General features: G+C 29.0%; 3 protein-coding genes across 4 annotated transcripts in view; 2 read left to right on the forward strand and 1 right to left on the reverse strand.

Moving 5' to 3' along the window:
* LOC130900553 (neurogenic protein big brain) overlaps positions 1-2,478 on the forward strand; it is a 42,153-nt gene extending 39,675 nt beyond the window's left edge. The window contains exon 4 of the mRNA XM_057811252.1: positions 85-2,478. Coding sequence (XP_057667235.1) covers positions 85-1,209 — 1,125 coding nt within the window. The 3' untranslated portion in view covers positions 1,210-2,478. The remainder of the gene's footprint in view (positions 1-84) is intronic.
* A 99-nt stretch (positions 2,479-2,577) lies between these two features.
* LOC130900575 (NAD-dependent protein deacylase-like) lies at positions 2,578-6,576 on the reverse strand. The gene is made up of 4 exons (XM_057811276.1): positions 5,446-6,576; positions 5,085-5,305; positions 4,876-5,015; positions 2,578-4,562 (listed from the first exon to the last, which is right to left on the reverse strand). The coding sequence occupies exons 1-4, from the start codon at positions 5,740-5,742 to the stop codon at positions 4,351-4,353; spliced, it is 870 nt and encodes a 289-aa protein (XP_057667259.1). The 5' UTR covers positions 5,743-6,576; the 3' UTR covers positions 2,578-4,350.
* A 95-nt stretch (positions 6,577-6,671) lies between these two features.
* On the forward strand, positions 6,672-22,014 carry LOC130900559 (regulator of G-protein signaling 7). Of its 2 annotated transcripts, XM_057811267.1 has the most exons (9): positions 6,675-7,087; positions 7,248-7,432; positions 8,793-9,099; positions 10,659-10,882; positions 11,006-11,220; positions 11,987-12,226; positions 12,339-12,525; positions 16,163-16,255; positions 17,445-22,014. In XM_057811267.1, exons 2-9 carry the CDS (start codon positions 7,283-7,285, stop codon positions 17,505-17,507), a joined length of 1,479 nt encoding a protein of 492 aa, XP_057667250.1. In that variant the 5' UTR covers positions 6,675-7,087; positions 7,248-7,282; the 3' UTR covers positions 17,508-22,014. The 2 variants fall into 2 exon arrangements, with proteins under 2 accessions (XP_057667243.1, XP_057667250.1); XM_057811260.1 differs by lacking the exons at positions 16,163-16,255; positions 17,445-22,014 and adding an exon at positions 13,821-15,058 and having other exon boundaries at positions 6,672-7,087.
* Positions 22,015-22,259: the final 245 nt, after the last annotated feature.

Here is a 22,259-nt window from a genome sequence, read left to right on the forward strand (position 1 = left end):
GTGACATTTTTAACTTTCAATATCGTGCATGTATTTAATAATTTCAGTGCTCGAACTTATGGCTAATTGAATTATTATTTTCAGATGCCATACTTGAATCCAGCGAGGTCTCTTGGTCCATCATTTGTACTTAACAAATGGAATAATCACTGGGTGTATTGGCTGGGTCCCATGTGCGGAGGTATAGTTTCTGGATTAATTTATGAATATATATTTAATCCAAGGCGCCAACGAAAAATAAAAGACGTTCAAGACGAAGAATCGTCCAGTATCCGATCTGACGATATCGATACATTCGACGATATAGATAAACCAGCACCGCCAAAGTTTCATGGATCTAATTATAATAATTTCAGGGCTCCTATCGGAGCGACCGCTTCTAATTATTGTGGTAGTTTGTATTCAGCTCCTGTTACTAAAATAGAACGTGGAGAATCTATTTATGGAGGCACCAAATCGCTTTATTGTAACTCGCCTCCCTTAACAAGAGCTAACTTGAATCGATCTCAATCTGTTTATGCCAAATCAAACAGTGGGATTCACAAAGATTTGTTACCAAGAGCCGGACCTTTAGTCCCCGCACAATCAATGTACCCTTTACGTATTAATCAACATAACCATGTGAATAACCAAAATGTTCAAAACCAATTGCAACAAAGAACGGAAGGTGTATATGGCGTTAGAGGAATAACTCCTGGCACTGCTAACAGACCTGAAACCCACGGAACAACAGAACGCCAAAAAGAAAATTATTCTACGGCAGAACGCCAAAGAAGTGATAATTATTCTACAGCTGAGAGACAAAGACGGGAAAATCACATAGTAGAAAACCCTTATGGAACAAGAGGAGCTCCAAGTGTTTCAGAAACAACAGAAAATAAACCATCAAGAGGTAATCGGCCAGAATCTATGTATGGAGTACTAGGATCTCAAACCAGAAGAGGGCAATCCTCTATTCAATCTGATGATTCCTGTTACAGTTCATACACTGCCAATAGTAGTACTAGAAACAATTATGGGGGCAATAATAACGGAAATTTTCACAACGCACAAAAACCTAATTCTTTAGGATATTCGGGAAGAACCTGTGTTGGAGGTGGTGGTGCTACAAGTTCAGACAGTCGAGCCAATCAAAGTACACAAATTTTAGTTAACGGTTCAAATCCTAGTTCCTACCACCACCAACACTCACCGAATCCTCAATATTAGAGTGCTATTTTTGTTGACTATTTTTTAGGATACCATTGAGATATGCTTGAAAGTAGTTATATATCTATATAAATTCTATTAGTATGTAAAATAAAGTGTATATTTAAATAATATTACATATTAGATTTCATTTCTCTTGACTAAAAATCATCAACCAACATTTTGAATTTTAATAACCATTCAATTTTTCCCTCACAAAATATCACTCATTCTCATTTTTCTTTCTATATTTTGCTGGGTATAGACAGAATCATATTTAAAAATTTCATTAATGGATTTTCTAATATTAAAAGTGTGAATGAAGTGGTAAATCATCCTAATTATAGATTTAAACAGTTATATGCTATATGTATGCCAAAGAAAATATGAGATGACTTTTTACCTATGCTATTCAGATCTCAGATGAGTCATTTGATTGTGGATTAACGTGACTCCTCAAGTGTATGAACTTTTCTGTTTTTTCCCACTCCCAACTACTTCCAGTACCTTGTACATAATGATGAAGTTAATTTGTGTATTTAATAAAATATTTGAAATAACTTTGGCTTTACATTTTTAGCAGAAGACGAAATTAAGCATATCTACTTTAAAAAAAATATATGTATATATGTAACAATATGTTATATATATAAATTAGATTAGATTAAAAACTGAGGTAACTGTATTTACTTATGAACTGATTTTAAGAAACTTTAAAAAATGTGCATTCGTTAGGACCTATTATTGCAAAAAAAGTAATATGTATCAGTATACTGAAGATAAATTATAACTCATCATTTTTTAACATCTATAAAACGAATTTAACCCAATTTCTATAAACCAACAATTTTTTTCGCACGTTTTTGCAAAATAGGACTATACAGAATATAGTGAAATGAAAATTTTCATTTGAGTAAGTGATATAGATGCTCACTTTATTTTCTTCTTTCTAGCAAAACTAGCAAAGAGTTTTAAATTGTAGCTATAATTGATCTAGATGTACCTGATACGTATTAACAGCATTTTGTTGCACAATACACCAACAAGTTAACAGTGTATATTATGTAAAAGGCATTCTGTTTAAAAATCCATTTTTGAAAAAATATTTTAAAAACTTATATTTTTTCTCAACTACTGGAATTTAAATGAATTTGCCGCAATTTTACCATTTCATTATTGCCAAATAATTGGTGAAATTAAGACTACTGTAATATTTTTTTGTTATGAATGTTTGTTTATGTAATTTAAGGAAAGAACTGTTTATTATTTAGTAAATATTTACTTCTAAGACTTAAGTCTGTTAATTTATTCAAATCCACCAAACAGAACCCTCCAAAATCCCCAAATTTATATCCCATCAATAAAAAAAAATGAAATTATACAACAATGTTCTAATATTAGTTTCTAACAGTTACTTTAGATCATCCTTTATTAAATAGAAATATATCACAGTTTAATACAACTATTCAAACAGAATCACAACAGTAACAACAAAAAGATAAAAAAATAGCTTTGTATCTAGTCCTACAATTAAATTTAAAAAACTATTACCTTTATATTTCCTTTGAATTTAATTATGTTAATTTAAAAGACACTCTGGATTTAAATGTTTATACTGGCATATACAATTACATACTAACATTATTTGACACTGCAGGTATATTAAATCAAATCACTATTATATATTCATATAAGATTCAATTTTATAATGTAAGAGAGTAATAAATAGATATAATGATTGTCCGTATTATGTGAATATAAGTGCGTCCCTAGAAAAAGAGACAACAACGGAATCTCTTCAAATAATAACATATAGTACAAAAATGTTTTTTTTTCAACCATTAATTTCAATTTCAATATAGAACTTTGAATAGTTCAACTTGTTAGATTAAAAATTAAAATGTATCCTGATAGTTCGGTGCCAATTAACAGTTTACTTGAAAAAGAAAAATAAATTATTCTGTGATTTGTTCTAACAAAAATGAAATAATTTGTAAATAGGATCAAGTTATAAATGAATATGTTTGAACTAAGTTACAAGTTTATGAACTCTGATGGATTGCACTAGTCAGTTATTATTTGGATATTTTAAGTGGTCAACTTGATATTTACAGTTGCAGACGAGATTTCAGATATTGACTGTCACTAATAATTCTATCACTGGAATCTGGAAATTTGTTACCCATGTAAAGTTATCCACTTATTTTTTCCACAAATATTTTTTTTAAAATATACTAAAATTTTTCGAAAAAATGTTTATAGAGGATACATATAATGACGTTATAATAGGCTACATAATGGTACTACCAAAAATTGAAGATTAAGTGGATAAATAATTTTTAACCATGTGTTTTTGCACATATTTCACGATTCTGATCCAAAGACCCAAAAAATAAAAAAAAATTAATTAACTATTACAAAGTTCACCTAATTAAACAGGAATGAACCAAAAGTTTTTATAAAAGTATTTATATTTGAGAAACAAAAATTCTTAAACCTTAAGTTTGAGAGCTGACGCACATCATTCTTTTTGAAATAGAAGCTCTTAAACTTTTTTGAAATTTTTTTCAACTTTTGTGAAGGATCCTCAATAAGAAACTTATTAACAAAAATTTTGGGTTTATTGCTTTTTGATTAGGTAAACTTTGTAATAGTTGATTAATTTTTTTTAATTTTTTGGATCATTGAAATGTGTACAAAAACACATGTTTAAAATTTTGTATCCACTTAATCTTCAATTTTTGGTAGTAAAATTATGTAGCCTATTATAATGTCATTATTTGTGTCCTATATCAACATTTTTTCGCAAAAGTTCAGTATATTTTGTAAAAAAATATTCACAAGAGTAAATTTATCAACTCTCAATTAACTGCCAATTTCTTCATAAACTCTCAAGTTGTCCACTTGTTTAGACACTGTCATATCAAATTTACATTATATCACACTCTCACATTAGGAAACTAAAGCAATGTCGTTTCTTATTACAACTATTAGTTATTCCATCTAGTTACCTGTCTTACAGTGTCATTATGTCAGTTTATTCAATTCCCAGTATTTATAAATTTCAGTTCATTCATAAAAAGCATACATTGAGAAATATATCTGATTCACTTTATATCCAAGATGTCTGTTATAATCAACTCATATGAAATTATATCAATGTTATAATTCAATGCCTAAAGCTTTAGGCAAAGTGGTACCACATTTTCCTGGAAAATGAAAATCAAACATTTCGTCGGCTGGTTCTTCATTCAAGTTGAATTCTGCAACTGGCATTCCTCTTTCTAATACTCTAGGGGCGAACATGGCTGCTGGATATACAACAGAAGATGTTCCGATCACTAGACACAAGTCACAAGTTTCCACTACTTCTCCTATAGAGTAAAAAAATGATATAAAAACTCACATGTACCCATGATACATTTTCCAAAGACAACAAAATTTAGCTTCATTTTCTAAAATTTCAAGGAATATAAAGATTCAATCATGCATAAATAATACTATAGTATTATACTGCTTCTCTGCATATGAAATTAAGTCCTGTGCTGCATCTGTCTAGCTGTTGGTCATAAATTCAAAAGGTGCTCAAGGGATTTCCATGAGGAAAAGCAAGTTCAAAGACTATGATACTACTTTCATTTGATTATGGAATGGTTTTAAGCTCTTATATATGAAATTAGTACTTACTTGCAGCTTGCATAACTTTGAAGTCCAAGTTTTCTCCAAACCATACAATATAAGGTCTTACAAGTTTTTGACACTTCTTACATTTAGGTAAATCTTTTTTATCTATAACAGGTAAATTATAACCTTCCGCAGCAGGGTCACTAAAATTAATAAAGTCAATCAAAATCTAAAGCAAATATTTATCAAGTGAATAAAAAATTTTGACTAACCCTCTATTTCTAAAGACTTCACATATAGGGTTATCATAGTTTTCATCCAAGAATCTGCATTTTGGATTGGTACATTTAACTTTATGTAGAGCACCATGTAGTTCAATAACATTTATGGAACCAGCTCTCTGATGGAGACCATCAACATTTTGTGTTATTATGCTAAAACGCCGACCTTCTCTCAAACATTGTGCTTCATATAATGCTAGTGCCTTATGGGCCTAAGACAAGAAAATGGATATATATGTATATGTATGTATATGTATATATATATATATATATATATATATATATATATATATATATATATATATATATATATATATATAAATGAAAAAAAATTAATAATAATTGTGCTCACATTATTTGGGAGTGAAGTGAATGCAATATTTCTTCTATAATGATAAAATTCCCAAACCAGCGCAGGATTAGCAGCAAAAGCTTGAGGAGTTGCAAGATCCTGAGATCTGTGAGTTCTCCAAAAACCTCCTGCACCTCTAAATACTGGAATTCCTGATTCAGCGGAAACACCAGCTCCTGTTAATACAGCTATATTTTTCGCTCCATCTAAAACTTTTTTAAAGCCTGCAAAGTCACTGATTTTACGATTTGCCATTTTGTTTATTGAATGAAATATGGATTGTTTTGGAGTGAACATGAATTTAAATAAATAATCAAGGCTATCCGTAACAATAACCTATAAATATGAAAAGGATAGTCACATCCAAACCTAAGTGTAGTGACGATTTAAGCAACCTGAAAATCATGAATAAATCTTTTTTAAAGACTTCCATAATTTAAACAAAAAAGTTAACAGATTATTTTCAATGTTATTAGGCGTTAAATATTACGATATTTTGAATTTATAAAATATTACCCGTACATTTGGTTGACTAGCCTCTTATTTATTATGACATTTGACAACACTAATGACTATAGATAAATGATAACTATCACAGACCACACTGGTCTGTGATAACTATTAAACTGATTACTAAACTGATCTATTAAATATAATCCCCTTCGTCCCAATGTTGCTATGAACACAATGTGTCTCTATGAATTACAATGAGAGTTTATATAAATAAATTTAAAACATTAATAATCTTATTATTAATCTCAACCAACCAAAACTTATACATGTTCAATTTATATTTCAAAAAGTGAGATCTGGAGTCTGGATAATCTTCTGTATGTTCTTGCTTGTACTAAATTTTATAGATATGGTTTAATTTTTTCTGACTTCCTTACAACGGATGTGTGAGCGATATTGGATGTGAAATAATCAAACTGCCAATATCATATATGCTCCTTTACAACCATTTGTTCAAATCTTATTTATATCTTCGTTAGTTAGTGAATTAGGATGTTCTCATACTTTGAATTAACTTTTTATAGATTTTAAACTGTGCTTAAACTGAAAATTCACACCATCACACACACTAAACACACATACCATACACACACTACATAAAAACATAGATATAAAAGTATAAATTTCTCATTTATGCACATGAACTACAAACAATACAGACACGAGATGAAATATATCAGAACTTACTGTTCTATTTCACTGCTGTCTAGGTTTAAAATTAAAAAATATTTGAGGTTTTTATTCAATGGAAATATTAGTTCATAATAAGAAATACATTTAATCAGAAACCCAAAATTCAACATTACCGAATGTGTTTATTTGAAATTTCCTCCAAAGTATCTGACAGAAACGTCGAAGAAACCGAGAAATGCCGAAGAAATATGAAGTTTAATACATAATACTACTGAATTCAGAACCAAACAAAATGTCGATGGTACAGTCACACGGTGTTTCTATATCATTTTAAACAAGTTTTCTTCATATATTACTAACACACTGATCACAATAAGAAGTTGAGATAAATATGTTTGAATTCGAAAAAACGTAACTTGTGTCAAGAATATAGATTAATTATAATGCAAGAAATTGGATATCCTTTTGGAGAATTTTTGTTACTATTTTTTATGGAGTGAGTTGATTATTTAATAAGAAAAATGAATGAAACATGCAGTGAAAACTAATTATTATATATTTGCTATAATTCTATTTTAGTTTGCTTCAATATAAACAAATATAATTGTTTAATCAATCTATTAGGAATTAAGGTGATTTATATATTTTGTTTTAAGGGTTAGGAGGAAAGTGTTCCTCCAGGGATAGTACTATGGTCACTATGAATTCCGAAAAGGCTGCCACTAAGCGCAAGCCAGAGCCTAATAATGGAGGCTGTACAAAATTAAATAATGAGGAATCAATCACTGTTCAACCTACACAGACTTCTGAAGAGTCACCTAATCATCTTTTGTACAAAAAGGTAATTATGCTTTATACATTTTATTTAAAGAAACAATGTAAATTGGGAGGTGGATATAGTGAAACCCATAAGCAATATTTTATTCCATATTAAATAGGATCTAATGGATTGAGGTTAGAGCTGTTAGCTGGCTATACCATCACTTGGATTTCTATCTCTTCAAGATTTTTTGGATGCTAACAATGTGCAGCTGAAGCATTATCTTAATGAAGTGAAAAGATATGAATTGTGATTTTACCGTTAATTTTCATAATATACCTATGGGCCTCTTTCAATGATCACCATGTCAGTGTGGCCGTTAGTATAAAGGTCAGGCCTTGGTTGTGAGCAGTATTGAGTCAACCTCTCATTTGCTCTTCTGTGTACTAAGACAAGTCAGTCATTGACATTAAGGCAAAATTTGGCTTCATCTAACAACATTACATATTATGGTTAACAGAACTCCAGTTGCAGACACTTTAGGCTTCAAATTAAACTCCATGAAGTAGTCTATTTTTTGTTGATGTGCCACACAACATCTTAGGAATATGAAGTTGTTTTAACAAATCTTTTGTCATAGTTTGTCATAGAAGTTGCAAACAATCATTTCTTACTTGCATCAGTTACATGGATACAGCTCTGACCTGATCTTACCTCAAGGTCTCTTCGTATTTCTCCAGAAATAGGCGATTGTGCTACTTGTATTTCAGAGAAAGTCTCCAATCAGTGCAATAGCTACAAAACACACAAATTTTTGGGGTAAGATTGTGAATCTGGTGATATTAGGATTAATGTTGCTAAGGCTGTGTAAATTTTGTATTCTTGATCATTTTTAACCATACTAGAGAATTCTCCTATTGATATAGGAATACAAGGGTGATGTAGTTAGTGGTTATATTTGCACTTTTCACCTGTTTAAATTGTTTAGTAATTCTACAATTAGTATCAATTATAAGACATGTCAATATTACTAAATAGTAATCTATATGTTCATAATCAACATAATATTTTGGGATTAAGCATGACAGAGCTGGCTAGGAAGACTACGAGACACATTAGTTACAGAATATTTTCTTGGTTTATTTGAAAAAATGTTTGGATATAGAGTAGTAAAAAATTACCAAAGAACTACTATTGTAACCAGATACCTTCAACTAAAGAAAGGGCTGATTACTTTATAGGAAAAATTGATATTAGAATAAGAAGTATTAATCCTCGAAACTAATAAATTTATGGCATTATAAAACTAAAACTATTTAAATTTAGTTTATTTGCTTAAACTATTATTCTTTTTATAATTTATGTTAATGGACAGTTTAAGTCAGAATCAAATCAAAGTTTTGTAATATACCTAAGTATGATTTGTATTATATTTTTTTAGATGGAGAAAATTGTTGAAAAGATGCAAGATGAAACAACTGGTGTGCCTGTACGTACAGTAAAAAGTTTCATGTCGAAAATTCCGTCTGTTTTTACTGGTTCTGATTTGATAATGTGGATGATGAAAAATTTAGATGTAGAAGATCAACAAGAAGCTTTACATTTGGCTCATTTAATGGCATCTCATGGATATTTTTTTCCTATTGATGATCATATGCTCACAGTTAAGAACGATAATACTTTTTATAGATTTCAAACGCCTTACTTTTGGCCATCAAATTGTTGGGAACCTGAAAATACTGATTATGGTAAGAAATGGTTGAATTTCTTGTATGTATGGTGCATAAGAATTATGTGTTGAAGACAACATGATTTCTTCAAACTAATTGAGTTATATAAATCAAAAACTGTGATATCTATTACAAGAGACTATTTTTTACATAGAAAATCTGAGGAAAAAAAAGATAATTTCTTTAAATGTTTAAAATTATGAAAAAAATGAGTATTATCCTGTATTCATATAGAGTGGGGTAAATGGTGACATTGATTAATTAAATATTTTCTCAGTTTAACCTATTAATGGATGGTATCTCCTTTTTTACGAGGATGTATTGATATCTAGTTAGCCTAGACCAGTTCCATGCATAAACAAAATATTGCGTTACCATAGCAACGAACAATAACTTATTAGGAAGTGTCAGTGTAAAGTTTGACGTCAAAAAAGTAAACCAGAGTTATGCAGTAAATTAAAAAAAAAGGTGTCCACCGAAATTGTGGAAATCGAGAGTATCGAGCCATCATCAAGTACCTGTATTTAAAAGGGTTGAAAGGTACGCAGATTTACGAAGATATGCTTAATACCCTTGGTGATCAATGTCCTTCATATACGACAGTGAAAAATTGGACTGCAAGCTTCAGAAAAGGTAAATTTTCCATTGAAGGTGATGACCGATCGGGAAAGCAAGATTTCTGTGTCAGTCCCTGAAAATATCCATGCAGTTCATGACATGATTTTATGAGATCGTCGAATTGGGCTAAAACGGATATCTGAAGCACTGAATATTTCATATGAACGCGTTCATCATACAGTTCACGTCAATTTGAACATGAGAAAAATTGCTACAAAATGGATCCCCAAATGTTTGAATGTTGACCAAAAGCGTGCTAGAAGCATCGCGTTCGATCTGTGCATGATTTGAAAATGATGTAAACTTCTAAACCGAATTGTTACTATGGATGAGACTTAAGTACATTTCTATGATCCAGAAACAAAGCAAAATCAACTCTGGTTCTCCAAGACCTAAAAAATTTTGTATCCAGAAATCTGCTGGAAAAGTTCTTGCTTCAGTTTTTTGGGATTTCCATGGAGTAATCATGATTGATTTTTTGGATGAGGGTAGAACTGACCACTCTGGAAAAAAATTAAAGAGAAAAGTCGCGGAAAGCTATCGAAAGGTGTTTTGTTTTTGCAGGACAACGCCCTTGCACACAAATCTCATGCTGCGATGCAAAAAATTCGTTCGAATATCATCTCTTTCTTCAACTGAAAAAAAGTTTAAAGGGTCGTAAATTTTATTCCAACGAGGAAGTAATAAACGCTGTGGAGGTCTGGTTTGCAGAGCAAGAAGAAACATTTTTTTTTAAAAGATCTAGAGACGTTGCAGGTTCGCTGTAATAAATGTATCCAATCAAGAGGAAAATATGTTGAGTAATAAAATATTTTGACATTGAAATTTGGTTTGGTTCTTTAGTAGGCTAAGAATTTTTAATATATCCTCGTATATGTACTAAATAGAAATTAATGTATATAATTTTGGACTCTCTATTATATATTCTAATATAAAAGTATCATTTTAATTTTTTTTAGCTGTATATCTTTGTAAAAGAACGATGCAAAATAAAACGAGATTAGAATTAGCAGATTATGAAGCTGAGAATTTGGCACGATTACAAAAAATGTTCTCTCGGAAATGGGAATTTATATTTATGCAAGCAGAAGCACAGAGTAAAGTAGACAAAAAGAGAGATAAATTGGAAAGAAAGGTTTTAGATAGCCAAGAAAGAGCATTTTGGGATGTTCATAGACCAATGGTGAGTGTTATCATATGTGAGCTTTTCAGAATAATGATATATTTTTAATTTTTTTAGTGTATTTTTATTAAAAAAATTAAATGCTTTCATTTTATTTTGGTTTATTTTATATTAATTTTCCAGCCAGGTTGTGTGAATACTACAGAAATTGACATAAAAAAGGCATGTCAAATGCACAAACCAATTCATGGTGTTAAAGTTAATACAGCTCCCAAATTGTCGCCTTCTACATCTGGTTTAGCTCCAAAAAGTACTGCCGAACAATTGATAAAACAGATTGAGCTACTGAAGAGTAGACTTGATAGGAGGAATATTAAAATATCAAAAGCTGCTGAATCGTAAGTTCCTTAAATATTAATATATATATATATATATATATATATATATATATATATATATATATATATATATATATATATATATATATATATATATATATATATATATATATATGTATCAAAATCACGAAAAACAATTTTTTAATCATGGGGAAGCAGTCATGGAAGAATTTTTTTAATTTTGTGAACTTTTTTATACTATACCAAGTTTTCGAACGACTTTGCATCTATTTTCAATGCTGTAATAAATACCAAAAGAAACTGGTTCATAAAGTAATAATTTTCTAAATTGTTGAAAACTTACTTGTATTTTAAGATTATAATACGAAACTAATATCGCGAATTTTCCGAGGAAAACACAAAATTAAAATTTTCTTGTTCTGCAATGGAATTTTGAAAATTCTCGACGTTTCGACTCCCGCTTTGGAGCCATTATCAAGAGAATGGTGGGGATAAGGTGGTTATTTTTTCATTGGTAAAAAGTGATCCGATTTCGTGGTCTCAATCTGCCTAGTCCACACAACAAATCACCCCTTTTCCTTGGTTGATTCCAAGGCATACTCCTCCAACAAGAAAATGAAAAGCTGAAACAAAAAATATAAAATGATTAAAATGGAAAATAAAAATAATAGGATTACCATCAACCTGTGAACCTAGTTCTTTTGTTCATAATCCTGACCGCGGAAACCTTTCCGAACATTAATATGTACCATATAAATGGTTTATAATGTAGAATAATAAATGTACTAATTGTGGCGTATTTTAGGTTTGTCGCATACTATGAGCAATATTTAGAATACGATAGTTTTTTCGTAGCTCCTGAAAATCCTAATCCTTGGATAGCTGACAGTCCTGATCTTTGGGAACAAGATAAAATGGCTAAAGACATATCAGCACGTCGAGTTAAGCGTTGGGCATTTAGTTTGCAAGAACTTTTGCATGATCCCATTGGAAGGGAGCATTTCATTCGATTTCTTGATAAGGAATTCAGTGGAGAAAACTTACGGTGAGTTTTATATCAAAATTTTTTTGTTTATTGTCATATGTAACTACTGAAAATATTATTTTTAATCACATTATGTGTATGATATCAGTTTTTAGTATGAATTTCAATTTAGGTTTTGGGAGTCAGTTCAAGAATTGAAAGCTTTACCTCAAAGTCAGGTTCAAGAAAAGGCAATGGAAATTTGGGCAGAATTCCTAGCACCAGATGCAAGCTGTCCTATAAATGTTGATTCACGTTCTAATGAATTGACTAAGAAGAACATGGAGGTACCTGATAGATGGGGCTTCGATTGTGCAGCTGTGAGTATATTCTCCATATAAAATTTCTGTTATAAAATAATAGTTTTATTATAAAATTTTTAAAAGAAGTAAGTGATAAAACTTACTCATGTTCGTTCTTTTTTTGTAGTTAAATAAATAGAACAAAACGGAAATAAAATTGTTCAATAAGTTTAATTTTTTTGAAAATGTGGAGTCTTTAAAAGAAGTATATTGATTAATTTTAGAATCAAATTTTGAGTAACTTTAAATTTATACTTTCCGCTGGAGATTTTCAATTGTCTTGAATCACGCCAGATTTTTATTCCCAGACAGTGTGGTTTAGATGGCATAGAAAGTAGTTCGTAGATGGTAGGCAAGTGAAACCAAATTGCATTGATTTTCTCCAATAATCAATATTTTGTAGATTGTTAGTTATCTTCATTACTTAGTTGTGGTTCATAGTTAGGATAAGTCATAGAAAATAACTTGGTGAGTCTACCAGGGGCTTTTTATAATTATTACATATATTTGCCAGTTTGTTTCGAGGTAGGCAGCGTTTCCAAACCGTTGAGTATTAGTATAAGTGATACTGATAATATTAAATTTTTATATATTTTTATTAATACTGTTTTTTATATAAATCTTTTATTTTTTGTTTCGGAGAAATCAAGTGGTCCTTCGATTGTATAATAGCTATAAACAGTGTGAGATTGTAAGAGTTGTCAACAATCCATACAGTCCCCTCACAACATCTCTAATCGTACAATAGATAGATAACAAATATATGGTAGAGGTAGTGGAAATTGAGTAGAGCTATGAATCATACCGATGCAGAATACAATTTTACTTTTGAAATAAGATCCTACCTACTACTTATCTTAACAATTTTAGGGACTTCAATTTCATTTGTGCTTTTGTTCACTTGGATTCTTCCGACTCTAAATATTTTAATAGTGCAGAGATTTTTGTTTCGTTTTGGTCAATTTTTTCGTAGTTTCTAGTTTTAGTAGGTATTTAATATATTTATTAATTGTTACTATTGTCTGTTTAGTGGAAAATATTTGGTGTAGGTAATGGTTTAATTTACTTAACAGTAAGGTATGTATTAATGAGTTTTCGATAAAATGAAGTTTGATTTATATTCGAGTGGCGCTTATTTGCGCAGATAATAGAATTTTTAACCAATATTTCAGTTATTACTTTATCGAATGGTTTAAAAATTCAGTGTATGAATTTGTAAATTTGAATAAAAAAGATAATGGGAGAGTATTTTTTTTATTTTCATATTCACTTCCAAATGCTAGTTCATTAATTTTTGAAATCTTATGTTTCAGACAAAATCTGGGAATAAAATAATTCATAGTCAAGCTCGACAAATCATATTCAGTGTATATCTATTTATGGAAAAAGAAAAGGATGCCCTAAACATTCCTCTGAGCAGTTTGCAGGAGAGAGTAGCCAAAACGTGTAATGAATCTGAAAACTCTCAACAAACCATCAACTTACAAAGGATCTGTTGATGAATTTAAAGAAGTAATAATTTGAAAGATTATTTATTAATACATAGCGATACAACAGAAGGCCTACCATGAAAAGAATCAATATAAAATGCAATTGGGATAAATTTTACTGATAAAATAGATTCATGTAGAAGATTGATTAAAAGAATGGGATGGAAAAAGATGGAAAGATGGAAAAAACTAAAGATATCAGGAAAGTTTTAATGCAGAAATACGACATAAAAGCAGAAAGAATTGGATATTTAAGAAAGTTGAGGAAATACAAAAAAGAAGGATGCCAAATTATATATACTGATGAAATCTACATTCACAGATACAGTACCAAAAACATGAGATGATGGCAAAAATAAATGCTTAAAAGCACCTGTGTCTAAAGGTCAAAGGCTTATTATCTTACATGTTGGAGGTGAAGTAGGATTAATTCCTAAGACACTTATAATTTTTAAATAGGGAATTAAAATTCATTCCCGATACTACAAAAAAATACGTATTGATATTAAATAACGATTCTGATCACAATGCACTGTTAGAAGACATTCCAAATTCTTCATGGAAAAAGGATGCATTGCAGTTGAAAGCAACCAAAGCTGAACTATATACAATTATAAAAATGTGCAAGGCAGGTTTTAGAACATATACAATATATAAAATTTTAGCAGAACATGAAATATTAACGTTATGTTTACCACCATATCATCGGGAGCTAAACCCACCAAAAATATAGGCGTTGGTGAAGAACGAAGTAGCTATTTGCAAAGGAACTTTAAAATTAGATGATGTGTGGAAATTAACAGAAAAAACATTTTATGAGGTGACTGTAGAGCATTGGAAAAATATTTGGATGAATGTGACAAAAGTTGAAGACAAATACATTATTAGAGTCAACGTGGTGGATTTAATAATAAACTTTGAAGAGGAAAGTGGCGACAGCGGAAGTGAATTTTCAGATAATCTAGATGATGATAGTTGCAAGCCCATCGTGTAGCCTGTTATTTCTTTAATTTTAATTTTAATCATATACCTTTTCAGTATTAAATGATTGTTTGATTTAATTATTATTATTTTTCATCCCCTATAACAACAAACTCGTTTTGTTGAGATTATATCATATATATTACTAAGAAGTCTAGATCATTCAGTTACACCAAAAAAATAATAATAAAGATTAGAGGAAAACACTTATAGTAAGTATAAGAATAATGTATGAAATATAGTGTGAAGTCCTTTTTTGAAATCATATGATATGATATGATGATGACATTCAAGAAAATATTCACATTGGCCAAAAACTTTGATTTCAATTTAAATTTTGAATTAAAATCTAAAACACCAAAAAAACAAAAGAAGTAATATTAAATATCTGTACTGTTTGTGACGCTGTTTACATCTCAGTATTTAGAAAATAGACTAAATATTCATTAATATGATAAAAAAATAAAACTGCATTAACGAACCACGATATATCAAAAAAACATAAATTCAATTATAAAGATTAAAAAAACCCTTGGAACGGAATCTAATACACGAAAAAAAGAGAATTTTTTGAAATGGTTCACATTCATATGAATGGAAAAGTTATAAATGATAAAAAAGACCTAAATAATTTGAGTGAAATTTATAGCTCTATTTTATAAATTCTAGTAAAAATACAAATAATTTAATTGATTGCTACATATTTGAGATGTAAGAACTAAGAAAAAATCCATTTTTATTATTAAAACAAATTTCTATTTTGATTTTATTCTTATTTTGATGTTCATGATGTAGGTGATCTATTGATTAATATAAATAAGCAAATTGTCACTGTCAAAATCATAATTTGATAAAGACTGAAAGTAATCGAAACGTCAAATTTTTATCTGTCTTTCAAAAATTATAAAAAAATCTAATTTTGAAACAGAAGAGACCTAAAATCAAGACGATTTAGAAACGAAGTCTTTGTCAAAGTGTATTATTTCTTATATATTTTTCCCAGCCTTCGAATACCTATGTGTTCTGACTGAAAATTTGTTCAAAGTATAATGTAAAAATATGAAAATTAATTATTTTACACAAAATTAGAACCACGATTCTTGCTTTATTAATCTAAGTAATTTTTAATGTTCCTATAGGTATCTATACCATGTACTTTCATAATATTATAATTTTTGTTTCAGAACCACGTATATCATTTAATGAAAAGTGATAGTTACTCAAGGTATTTACGATCTGAAATGTACAAGGAATTTTTGAATGGGTCGAAGAAAAAGGTAAGAAAAAGTAAAATAGTTGGGTAGTAACTGTACCATTACACTGAACTGAGCTTTTTATAATGCTTTGTAAAATGTTAGTTATGCCATTTCTGTTTGATGTATCTGCTTGATGTCCAGAATGAATTTATTGAAATAAGGTAACATAGTTTAAAATATTTACATTATTATGTTGAAGGATTATTATCATATATAGATTACTTTATATATTACGATATAGATTTTTCTAATTTTTAAAGCTATCAACTAGCATATCATTTACTATGAAATATATAAGGTGGTCCATAGCTATATACATCAATCACTAGATCTAATAGTAAATTAAAAAAAAAATAATTGAAAAGATTCGACCTCATATGTAAGGGTAGCTTCGGAAGGTAAGTTGAGGTTTTATGTTACATATTCAATTACAATAAAACATGTATACCTTCTGGTTTAAATAAATTGAAAAAGGTTGATCTTTTTGAAGTAGAAGAGTTCAAGAAAATCATTTTAAAAATAAATGTGACGTGATAAGCCTCCTTTACTCTTTATAACTTTCCACATTTATTGTAGTGATATGAAATTAAGTACCCTAACGGCTCATAACCGATTGGAAAATATGAACTTCCTAGTTTGTAATAATAAATAAAAATCTCAATTCACACATTCAATGGGTTGTATCTCTCTTATTATTCGATTTTAAAAAGTGTTCTAGGATTTGATGTTCATAATTCTGAACTACTTTTTATAAAGCGCTGACTTTTGAAATAATTCACAATTGTGACATAATTGATGTTCAGAATATATGTTTTATTAAATCGTAGTAAATTACAAATTCTACATAAAGCATCTTTCTATTTTCGGATAAATTTTTTGATGAGTTTTGATCGTTTTTGCATGTTATATGGGCCAAATATCAGCATTGGCTTGGTGATATGTCAGCTATCATTAGTAGCGGCTGTCGTTGATGCTTAATCTGTTTTTGGATAGTGCCCTTGCTTTTGCAAGATTTAAATGTAAAATGCAAATTCAATTTTCCACATACCAATAAAATATAAGAGAAAAATTAAAGACACTTATTTTCTCATATGCTATAATAAAGTATCTAATTTCATAAACTGGTGATAATCTTTGAACCTAATTATAAATTCAGCTTAGTATCGATAAAGAATTATAAAATAATGTTTAAAAAACCTTAATTTTTCAGACTTCGGTGAAAGGAATTCGATCAATAGTTTCATTTTCCACAAGAAAAGACAATGTCATTTAGTTGAAATATTCAGTAGGGAATGGTATTCTAAAAATATTGATAAAAATATATCGACAATACTAAGACAGCCGTGTTGGCATATTTTATTGATTTTGTATCTCAAATAAAATATTATTTGAATTTATGATTGTATTTAATATAAAATTGAGGAGAGTGAATGTCATTTAAAATGAGTCGGAAATAAAAGATATTGACTCGATATTCTTTGAATGCGGTTAAAGTGACCCAGTATTGTGATGAATTACATTGTGCTTATTGTGTAAACGTTGATATTAACATTGTAAATAAATGATTATAAATTAAAATTCGAAAATATAATAAAAAATTTTTAGTGGATGTTTTGTTGCCTTCGTTAAAAAAGTACCTTGTGATAACATGCACAAACGAAAAATGGATAACAACGCGTATATATTTATAAAACTGAGAGTTAAAGGATGTCACTTACGATGTAATGTATGTATGTGTTGCATGAATGTTTTAAAAAGTACTATTATTCAATGATGTTCCACAAATACCGAGTCAATGTCAACCCATTTATTTTCAAGAGTTGTGATTTCAGTTGGAGCCTTTGCAGTGTAGGTTTTTATTTGTGTAAAATATGACACTGCCATTTTTAATCATGATGACTGTTGTAAGGGTGTTTACCCTAATTTTAGATAATGTTGTATAATTGACCAATAGGCAATCGGACTTAGATTTTTTATGTATAATATTTGTTGTGAAATATGGGACCCGAAAGTTATAAAGTTATATTTTCAAGAACACATTTTGAAATACATCTATAACAGTGCATTATGACTCAAGAAATTTTACATTTCAAGCTTTGTAAATAACAATAGGCAGAACTAAATATTTCAAGATGTGTCGAAAAATAATAATTTAATGAGATTAGAATTATAATAATGTCACAAACATTTCAAAATATCTACAAATTTCTGATAGAACCAAATAATTTGGAAAACAAGTCTTTTTTTTTCTTCTATGTAGATATTTGTCAATTCAATGTGATTTATTTGTGCAGGCATAACTTCAGTCATATAATTTTATTTTGAAGAAAATAAATTTAGACCTGTTTATTGAGAAAATTGTGGGTGAAGTTAACATTAGGTAATTGCATTTTATAATTTATTTTAAAAATACTAGAAGTGTTAATATGATCAAGTTTATATATAATGGTTTCTATTTACGTATTAATAGAAAAAACGACTAAATAAATATTAATAAAAAATGCTGTTCAAAATATTCTAGTAAAATATCATTTAAATAAGAAAGCTATAAAACATACTCTCTGAAGACTTGTATTATTTTTTCGGCCTATAAAAGTCTATAATTACATTTGTAATTAGTGAAATCAAATCATTAAGTGATAACTCGCTTATTGCATGTATTTTGTGTGAACTCTAATTTAAAAAATCATTAACTGCACCGTTGACAGCTTTGGACGTTTTGTATTCTAGAGACATAAATAGAAACCCGTCGTATAATTATCATAATTTTTGTCACGTTTTCCAAGTTATTTTCGTTTAGTATGAGATTTTGGATGGTTTAATTAAGGACAGAAACTTGATGACATGGAATAATAGAATATACATGGTATGTTTTATAAGAATAACACCCTAATGTCAATAATTTAAGTATGTAATTCATTCTAAACATAATTTACTACCACGACATCAACTTTCAAAATTACACTGTCTCTGAAAATGATAGGTTGGTGATTGAAATGCACCTCAGGTAGTGTAATTGTAATTGTAAGTATAATAATGGTAAGCAGTGTGCTTATTATGAATATTGGTTTCAGAAATTGTTTATTCTTTATAAATATCTTTACTGGATGTTTGTCACTTTCATATTACATGTTTTATTTGAAATAACCAAACAACATTCACTTCTTATAAATTATGTTTATTTTATTATATAATTTTTATTATTTTACCTGAATCGTGAAGGTAAAAAATTTGAATTTTCTTTTTCCTGGGTTCTCTGTATGCTGATATTGTATAATTCGTATTTAATATTATTTTAGTCCAATTGCCTGTTTGGATTCAGTTTATAATGCTCTGACACTGGCATTTATATTAAAAAACTTAGGTTCCTATTATTGATAGATATTTATTATTTTGCAAATATTTTAGTTAAGATTGAGTCTAGTCTTACGACTATGGAGGGTAGAGGTAAGGAGAACCATCTCTGTGCTACAGAAAGTGTCCATCAAATTCTTTACGTTATGGAAGCGCTACTATCGCATGAGTGTAAATTTTAAATAAAGCGCTAGAAATAAGAATAAGGACAGAGAAAGAAAGAAGTGATAATTGACACTTTCTTACAAATTCACAATAATTAATTAACATTCAGCGTTATCTCACAGTAGTTTTTCTAGGTTATATTTACAAAATTATTTTGTACTACATGAATAGTTTAGATTTTGTATACCAATATTTAATTAACGACTTTAGTCATTTGAAATATAAAAAAACACTGCATACTTCACTCTATCTAAAATAACAAAGTTCATATATGTCGTCCGACAGGAGCGTCATTCTGGTCAAATTTTGAATTATAATTTACCGTCTACAAGCGGATAGTTTTTAAGCTAAGCCCCCATACGAGATGGTCCTCCTTACCTCTACCCTCCATACTTACGACATTTTACGTCAGTGACAGAAAGGAGATAAAACGGTACGACCCACCTGTAAAAATAAATGAAATGATCAGATCCGCCTTAATGATTGTGTTTGAAGTAGCTGTAGTTCACTTTGGAGATGTATATGCTACAGTTATAACCAGTTTCAGTAAATTCTAGTATCCTTAGTGTTAAAACTAATTTTTTAATACATTTTTGACTAAAAAATACTAGTTTTGACTGAGAAATACTAGATTTTACTAGTTAGAAAGAATTATTTCAAAAACTTCATTTTAGTAGAATAAAAGGAAAATTTTGCACCTGAAATGTAATATAATGAAAATATTGTTCCACTTTTTTGAGCAACTTAAACTTTCGTGTTAATTTTAATTACATTGCTCTGAGCTAATGGACCATTTTTAAGCAGCTCTGCGAGAGTATTTGAGACTTCATGAAATGGTAGAAATACCTAAATTTGACACATTTCCAGAAAAACATTTATAATTTCGGTTGTTCTGTACGCATATTTTCTTGAAATTCCAGTCTTCAAAAAATATATATATATCCATATATAATTTGTAAGCCCTTCTACCACTTAGTGGTGTAGGATATTTGGTTTTGTTTGTGAAAATTTTCTTCTTTAACGCCTAATCAGAGCCCTTTGGTCATTCAATATTCCGTTTTAAACTTTATCCCCTCACTATTGTAATTGTCTTTTCTCTATGTAGTCTAATGTAGGTTTCATATTTAGTTCTTTATTTTTTCTTTTTTTGTCATTCCTTCGATTCCTCATAAATATTTCAACTCTATCACCCGAATTTTACTTTTTTGTCGTTCTGTCAATACCCAAGATTCACATCCAAATGTTAGAATTGGTCTATGTATTGTTTTGAATATTCTTAGTTTGTGTCTCTGGATATTTCTTTTTTATTTATGAATTATTCATTGTTCATGGCATAATATGTTTTTGCAATTCAGTTATTTATATCTGTATCTTGTGTATTAGGTATTAGTAGTATTTAACTTGTTCCAGTGTTCTTATATTTATCTTGGTCACTTCTTCCCAAAACACCTTTACTTTTGTCTTTTCCTTGTTTATTTTCATGCCCTATTACTGCTGTGTTCCACACCTCAATTTTTTTTTTCTTCATTCTTTCCTATTAATACAACATTCCGAGAAAAACATTTACCATGGCAGTTGTTATGTTCGCATATTTTCTTCAAATAAAAGCCTTCAAATGATAACTGGTAATTAAGATCTATTATAAATGTTCAACGTATCGATCGGCACATAGATTTATTTTAGTTTATACTAGTATTCTCTGCCCAATAAAAATATGTAGTTACCTTTAGTTCTGAGTAGTAAAAACTGGTTTTAACGGTTTAAACTAGTTTTCCCTAGTTTAAACTAAAACTAACTGAAAACGGGTTTTAACGGTAACATATATACAGATATCCACATTCTCAGAAATCATAAGATGGGAAATTAATCAAGCAAGACATCCAAAAAAGTTTATTGAAAAGTATAGCATAAGAAATTGAACAACTGCGATAGATTCGATACCTCGTTATAAACGACACATTTTGAAATAATCTCAGCAATATAATTAATAAAAGGCGGCACTGAACAATGTCATTTTTTGTTTTTGAATAACTGTAGTTTATATTAAATTTTTTTAATCCATATGGGTATAATATATTACTCATATAACGAATACTAAGTTATCAACAAACATCAAAATAAGTTGTTATGAACAGACTATATAGATAGCATTTTAGAACCTAGTGTTAATTTGTAAAGGAATTGAAATCGTAAAATTCAATCAGAATTGTCCATAGCTAGAATTATACGTCGAAATACAAAATAAATATTACAAAGAAAAATTGTGTATTATTTTTATCAGAAAATTTTTAAATCAATACATACATATTAATAAATTGAATAAGGAAACGTTGAACCATCTTGAGTAGTTCTCATGTATATTTACTGATTATTAATATATCAAATCTTTCTTCATAAGTATTTATCTAACAGATATATTTTCTTTCTTATTTCACTTAATTTTACGCCAAACCTTTTGGTGTGACATTTTTTTGTCAGCAAAAATCCAAGTTCATCTTTGCCATAT

This window comes from Diorhabda carinulata, chromosome 1 (assembly GCF_026250575.1).
Source record: "Diorhabda carinulata isolate Delta chromosome 1, icDioCari1.1, whole genome shotgun sequence".
In the NCBI taxonomy this organism is placed as follows: Eukaryota; Metazoa; Arthropoda; class Insecta; order Coleoptera; family Chrysomelidae; genus Diorhabda; species Diorhabda carinulata.

Coding starts and splice junctions, on each gene's coding strand:
- LOC130900575 (XM_057811276.1), bottom strand. CDS start 5,742: ATGTTCACTCCAAAACAATCCATATTTCATTCAATAAACAAAATGGCA. Junction 5,306..5,445: donor TCACTTCACTCCCAAATAAT/GTGAGCACAATT, acceptor TTCTTGTCTTAG/GCCCATAAGGCACTAGCATT. Junction 4,563..4,875: donor CAAAGTTATGCAAGCTGCAA/GTAAGTACTAAT, acceptor TTTACTCTATAG/GAGAAGTAGTGGAAACTTGT.
- LOC130900559 (XM_057811260.1), top strand. CDS start 7,283: ATGGTCACTATGAATTCCGAAAAGGCTGCCACTAAGCGCAAGCCAGAG. Junction 7,433..8,792: donor ATCATCTTTTGTACAAAAAG/GTAATTATGCTT, acceptor ATATTTTTTTAG/ATGGAGAAAATTGTTGAAAA. Junction 11,221..11,986: donor ATATCAAAAGCTGCTGAATC/GTAAGTTCCTTA, acceptor GGCGTATTTTAG/GTTTGTCGCATACTATGAGC.